The 6,789-nt window shown below is 45.9% G+C and overlaps 1 protein-coding gene across 2 annotated transcripts; it reads right to left on the reverse strand.

Annotated features, from left to right (window-relative positions):
- Window positions 1-2,866: 2,866 nt before the first annotated feature.
- On the reverse strand, window positions 2,867-5,071 carry LOC123060174 (ricin B-like lectin R40C1). Of its 2 annotated transcripts, none has more exons than XM_044482751.1 (4): window positions 4,776-5,071; window positions 4,409-4,531; window positions 3,414-3,642; window positions 2,867-3,294 (listed from the first exon to the last, which is right to left on the reverse strand). In XM_044482751.1, exons 1-4 carry the CDS (start codon window positions 4,902-4,904, stop codon window positions 3,275-3,277), a joined length of 501 nt encoding a protein of 166 aa, XP_044338686.1. In that variant the 5' UTR covers window positions 4,905-5,071; the 3' UTR covers window positions 2,867-3,274. The 2 variants fall into 2 exon arrangements, with proteins under 2 accessions (XP_044338686.1, XP_044338687.1); XM_044482752.1 differs by having other exon boundaries at window positions 2,867-3,194; window positions 4,776-5,065.
- Between the last annotated feature and the right edge of the window lie 1,718 nt (window positions 5,072-6,789).

Below are 6,789 nucleotides of genomic sequence, written 5' to 3' on the forward strand. Positions count from 1 at the left end.
ACCTCGAGCACGTGTGTCCTTTGCTCTCGCCTTTTCTTCCACATCAAGAGTGCCAATGAGATCCCAGACGGAAAACTCCTGCCTCTTATGCTTCAGCAAGGTAGCAAAGTTCCTCCATGAAGGAGGAAGCTTAGTGATGATACCTCCGGCAACAAACTTGTCCGGTAGCATACAACTGAAGTGCTCAAGTTCTCTAGCAAATGACTGTATCTCATGAGCTTGCTCAACCACAGAGCGCTCTTTAGTCATCCTGTAATCATAGAATTGCTCCAAGATATACATCTCAGTGCCAGCATCTGAGACCCCAAACTTGGCCTCGAGTGCATCCCACATATCTTTTCCATTATCAATTGACGCATAAGCATCAACTATGTTCTCACCAAGAACACTCAAGAGAGCAGCCTTAAACAGAGTATCCATTTTCTGAAAAGCTTGTGCCTGTTGAGCATCAAGCTCTCCTTCAGGTTTGCCGAGAGTGGCGTCATAGCAACTCATGGTTTGAAACCATAAGACTGCTCTCACGCGCCACCTCTTATAGTGGATACCCTCAAACATAGGACGTCTCATGGAAGCAGCAAAACCACTTGGGGTAAATTGCCTATAATAAGGTTTTTGGATCGTTGGAAATATGAGCAATTTACCAAATGATTTTATTAACAGAAATACTAGATAAAGCATGAGGAATATAATAGAGATAAAACAAGTCATATGTTCTGACAGAGAGAAGGTAAATAGTTTCTGCATATATGAACCGTAGCCTAGCATATCTATAGCAGACAGTAGAACTAGTTGCATATATGAAGTAGAACATATCATGTGTAGGACAAGGACTAGAACAAGGAACTGCGGCAGAACCTTTAACAGGAAAGACAAGAACACGTACGGGACAGCAGCAGCAGAAGCGCTGGACTTGGGGTCGGTGTCCTCGCCTGCCATGTCGTCGAGGAGGTCGTGGACGTCGGGGAAGAAGTCGTCGTCGGGGAAGTAGTCGTCGGCGACCGGATCGTCCGTGATGAAGCAGCCAGTAGTCGCGTTGAGCGCTCCCCAAAAACCTTATCACCCTTCTCCTGTACAGGACTCAAAAGGTGCGGTTTCGGAGGCGTACTGTCCCGACCTGCGGTGCACGCTGCAAACCGGGATGGGGAAGATCATAGCAGCAGCGCAGTGCTCAGGAACTTTGTGGCGAGAGTATATAGGCACAAGAGAAGGACGCGAACCGTACAGGACTCAAAAGGTGCGGTTTCGGAGGCGTACTGTCCCGACCTGCGGTGCATGCCGCAAACCGGGATGGGGAAGATCGTAGCAGCAGCGCAGTGCTCAGGAACTTTGTGGCGAGAGTATATAGGCACAGGAGAAGGACGCGAAGAGGCTGCGGCGGGAGGTGAAGTAACGAAGGGAGACGAAGCGAACAGGCAGCGGCCGAAGAGGCGCGCCGTGAAAAACGTTTCAACTCCCACGTGACCTTTTGTATACCCGTCGTGCGTGGCAAAAATTTAGACATCGGCTCGGCTCATTCCCGCAACCCATGCCGTGCCGCGCCACATCATGGCGAGGCGAGGCGTGGCGGCGGAGGAGGAGCGCGCATGGATGTCCCTCTTGTTCTCATGCTCATACATGTGGGGAAAGAATCTCCCTTATAAAGAGGTCCAACTCCCTCTAAACTAGCAATGTGGGACTAAACTTTTGTTCCACCTCTTGCCTTGCACAAATGGGCCGTGTGAGCCTCTAGAATTTATTAGGAATTTCTGAAACTGCTATTGGGCTAGGCCCAAAATAGACAAAATTCCAGCAGAAACAACATATGATCTTCAAATTTTACAGATCGAACAGACATTAGAGCACCAATGTGTGAGAAAACTTTCAGATTTTTTGGTCTGATATAAATATAAAAAATGAGATTTTGTTTGACTAAAAATATTATTTTAAGTATTTAAAATGCATGAAAAAATCTGAAAGTTTTTTACCCGCATCGTAGTTAGAATGTATTGTTGTTCTGCAAAATTTGAAGTTTATATGTTATGTCGTTTGAGAGAAACAAAAAAAACAAATGTATCTGCACAGATCGCGATGCAGAAATGGATGGTAAAGATAAGGGGTACCAGATAGCTTGAGCTACAGAAAACCACACTCGATTGATATAGACGATTAAGAGTCCGAACAGATGGCAGCCCCAGATTTGAAAGGGCTCCATTGGATCGGTCATCGGCATAATTCGTGTAGCATATGGCATCTCACATCAAATTTACTGTGATTTATTTAGCAAGAGGCAACAGGCAACTACCATGGCGAGCCAGACACTCTCTAGTGGACAGGACATGATACCAACAATTATTGCTAAAGCTGGAATGAGAAAAGTGGAATTAAAATAAAGTGGAATCATATCAACTGCATGAGAAACGACATGGCAGCTGACCTTCAGTACTTCCTTCTGTTTTTGAGGGACCTTCAATACATTTTTTATAAGGAAAGAGGAGTTCCTGATCCCAGACAAGATCAAAGTGTCTGCACCTCGAAGATCTCACAAAAAATTGGAGGATGATAGTCCTGGCACGAACAGCAAATTCAAACAAATGGGCTACCATTTTTTTTATTTTTTTGAAAAACATTTTGTTGTACATGTTCATATTAGTGTTTGATGTGCTCTTGCCTATTTTAATGCAAAAAAAGAGACAATTGTGCTTCATGAGGGGAAAATGACAGTTGAAGCGCCAGAAAATAAGCACTCAACGTGTTTTTGTACTAGTCGAAATGCTTGGGTTTTCGCCGTAGAAATTTGCAAATGACATGTACTTGTCTGATTTTTTTTTCATATTTATAGAAGTATTTTTGGCATGCAGGAGCATATGCTCCCTTGAGCCGAATTGAATAACCGCCAAAAACTAAGATATATAGATAGATCTCCGTTACAACAATATGACTGGATAAACCAATTCTATTATATAGTTCACAAACATGTCAGATGGCATGTATATACATGCATAATAACAAGCACTGGTGTGTTCATGGATCCATCACACATAATCTACGCCAATAAATATATCATTACAAGTTCATTAATATATATAACTGCTCAAACAAAACAGAAATACCGCACACATCGGCGCCATCCTTTTTATTCCAGAAACATTCAGTACTTGCTTATTATTCAGATGGCGCGCTGTTTGAACCAACAAGCTGTAGCATATGCATCGTTCCTGCCATCAGTCCAAGACACAAATCAATCCCCAAATTGTAACAGAAATACCTTGCTGGTGTCATGTAGCATGCATCTACTTTATGTTTGAGCGGGTATGCCTATTTGCATGAGAAGAAACAAATAGCAATTAACCAATCAAACTGTTCTAGTGAAACTGAACTGGAGCAACAGGAAATTAATACACGGCAAGCGCAGGAGATAAAGTAGATGAACTTACACCAGGCAACGATCTTCCAGCGCTGGTTGTCCCCCTCAGTCCACTCCCACAGAATGAGGGTGGTTCCATCGCGCACACCGCCATGGTCCTTGTCGCCATGGAGTGCATCAAAGTTCAAGTAGATGTTGTTCACCATCCTGATGCAGCGGTAGCCTGCCCCGACGTCCCTGCTCTCAGTCCAAAGAACCGATTCGTCCAGGATGTCTGGATTGTACCTGGTCAGAAGAACCTAGGATCCAAAAAACAAACAAGAAGGTGAGCAAATTCACAATACTGGAGCTGCACTTCAGGGTTAAGCATGAGCACATGGCCATGTGACAACTCATAGCAATTACCAAATTATTCTGGAACCAGTGTTGGTCCTTTTGTCTAACGAGTTCACCATATTATTTTAGAGCTAGTGTCGCTCTACACTAGAGCGGTCATGGACAACTTTTAGAACTACTGCGATATATGTGCACATGGATGCTAATGTGTAAGGCCATACTGGACCATAGTCAGAGCAAGCGCACATGACCACACGTGGAAGTATTGTTATAGTTATGGTCTTGTATGGCAATGTCAAACACCGTAGCAGATTTAACTTTTTGACACTGACAAAATTTAAAACGTTTGCTGAACATGACACCTACTAGGCAAGTACATTCCCAAGAACAAGGAGAAACTTCTCTCATGCTGGACTAGTTTATATCATTTTAGACAAAAAAAGGTCACTAGGTCCTAGTGGTAATTATTCACTGAAACACCACAGGTCACACTGCCAATAAGCTCAAAGCGCTTCTGTTCATTCAAGCTTTGCCCATTCTGTTTTTCATGTGCAGAATCGCTGCTAGTATGAATGCAGAGAAAGTAGGCATTTGGAATGTGTGGTGTGTGATGTGCTTGCAGATACTCATGTTAGATCTACCGTACACAGGAACCCGTACACACATGCATCGGATAGCAAAAATTAGAAGTTAGATGGATGGATGAACTGAAGGAAGGAGGTTAGTTACAGGGTGAGATTGGCCGAGGGAGTGCTTGAGAGCCTCTCCGCTGGCCTTGTTGACGAGTGCCATGGCAGGGTAGCCTTCCTCATCCTTCACCCTTATGCTGTACTTCATGTCCTTGATCCAGTGCTGCATCATATGTGCATATTCAAATCCATCAACCACATGATCAGAGAAGAAACAATACATGAAAAGTTGCTTGAGCAAAAGCCAAACAGGATTATTACTTTTCTCCAATTAGAGAAGGACAAGGCAGAAATGCCAAGTTTTCAGATCCCGATGGCAAGTTCACTAATGTACTATTTTGGATCGGGATCATGGAAGCACGTAGCCGATCTTGGATCGATCTTGCAGAGGTGTAGATGTGTGTTACCTGCGTGTCGTCGTCGCGATCGTTGCGGACGAGACAGACCTTGCCGTCCCTGGCGGCGAGGCTGAAGCTTTCCTCGCCGGCCTTGCAGAGGATCCTGTACATCGGCTGCCTGGTCGCCGGGGGCGCCATTCCGCCGCAGCTGCCGTGGTGCGGGCGCGTCTCGTGTATGCGCGGTCCAACGCGGCCTCGTGTACGCACGGTCCAACGCGGCCTCGTGTACGCACGGTCCAGCGCGGCCTCGTGTATGCGCGGAGGAGGATGCAGCCATGCCCGAAGCTCCGGGCTGCAGCGGACTGCGCCTTGCGGGCCACGCGGTTATGGCTGCCGGCATTGTAGCCTCCGACCTCGCTCGACGCATGCAAGAGTGATTAAGACAGGCTAATCTTATGCATAAGCAAAGGGAACCGCTACGCGTCCGCCGGCGGATGTGTTAGAATCATCCGCCGCCCGGAGAGCCGTTGGATTAGCCACCTAACAGCCGTCGGATGGAACCACCGCCCGCAACTGACCAGGTTTGTTATTTTCTGCAATAGTCGCTCTGTTTCAGAAACAGAATCCCCTGTCCGCCGTCCACCAGGCACAGCTCCACCCAAGCGCGGTGGCACTCGCCGCCACCGCCAAAAATTGCTGTCGCCGGCGCGCGGGGGCACCTAGTCCTTCAGCGCGAAATTCCTGCAACAACATGGCGCACCACATCGCGCGGCAGATGCTGGGATCCGACGCAGATCGAGCTCGCCGGGGGCCGCCTCTTGGAGAACAGCCGCGGCCGTCGTTCTCAGCTCCGACCGTGGCCGCGGGGCTTCCTCCGCGAGCTGGAGTATCATCCTGGTTCACCAACCCTCCGGTTGTGTTTCCTGAAACAACTTCTACCAGATCAAATCAGGGCAGCTGGGTGAGTTTCCTGATTCTGAAAAAACACGAACACTTGTGTGTCTCTGAAACTCATGGAAAACCCTATGTATCAGAAACATAGGTAGGATTTTCTATTTGTTTTATGTGTGTGGCAGCTAGAAATTCAAATTTGTTTCATGTGTGTGAGTGGAACCAAGGCAAATACCAAGCACACATGTGTGCTTGCTCTATCTCTGCAAAACATGATCATCTCTGTTAGTTGATATTTATCAACCTATGATACGATTTTGAATGTGTGTGCTTATGTGAGAAAAAGCCATTGACTAAAAATTTGTGTGTAAATGAAGCTGAAAAACCGTTGATAAATGTATCTGTGTACCTGAATTTCTGAAACAACAAATATAACTGTTGATAGCAACTATAGGAAAATAATACTTTCAACCAAGACCTCTCTATTTACATGAAAAAACATGTGCCTTATTTTAGGGAGCTGGTGCTGAAGGGGAAGACAGCTATGTCCAAGAGAACTTTTCTGTCGATAATCATGAAGATTCAGAGGGATTGTTGCATGCTGATGATGTGATGCAAGATGATTCAGATGATGGAGATGTTTCATCACAGCCACTATCGCCCTATGTTGGCATGGTGTTTGACACATTTGAGGATGCCCAGAAATTCTACAATGAGTATGCCTTCAAGTTGGGATTCGGCACACATATATCTTCTACAAAGTACAACCAAAAGAGAGGACAGAAGCAAGAGGATGCAATAATGATCAAGAGGGTCTTTGGGTGTGTGCACGCTAGAAAGCCCGATAAACCGGAAACAAGTAGCACCTCAGAGAGCATTGCAAAAGACACAAGCAACTCCAGCAGGCGCCCTGGTGCTGAAATGGATGTGACAAGAACGCGTCAGAAAAACAGGATTCTCCGTCATGATTGTAAGGCACACATGATTGTTGGGATTAGGGAAGGGAGATTGACAGTCACTTGCTTTGTTGCAGAGCATACACATCCACTGATGCAACAACCAGAGCGTGTTAGATACTACCGCTCGCACCGCAAAATACCTGATGAAGATTACGAACTCTTGTTGACGTTGCATGATATTAACCTGTCAAATTCAGATTGCATGAGTTTCCTTGGTAGGATACATGGAGGTG

The sequence above is a fragment of the Triticum aestivum genome, chromosome 3A, assembly GCF_018294505.1.
Source record: "Triticum aestivum cultivar Chinese Spring chromosome 3A, IWGSC CS RefSeq v2.1, whole genome shotgun sequence".
Lineage (NCBI taxonomy): Eukaryota > Viridiplantae > Streptophyta > Magnoliopsida > Poales > Poaceae > Triticum > Triticum aestivum.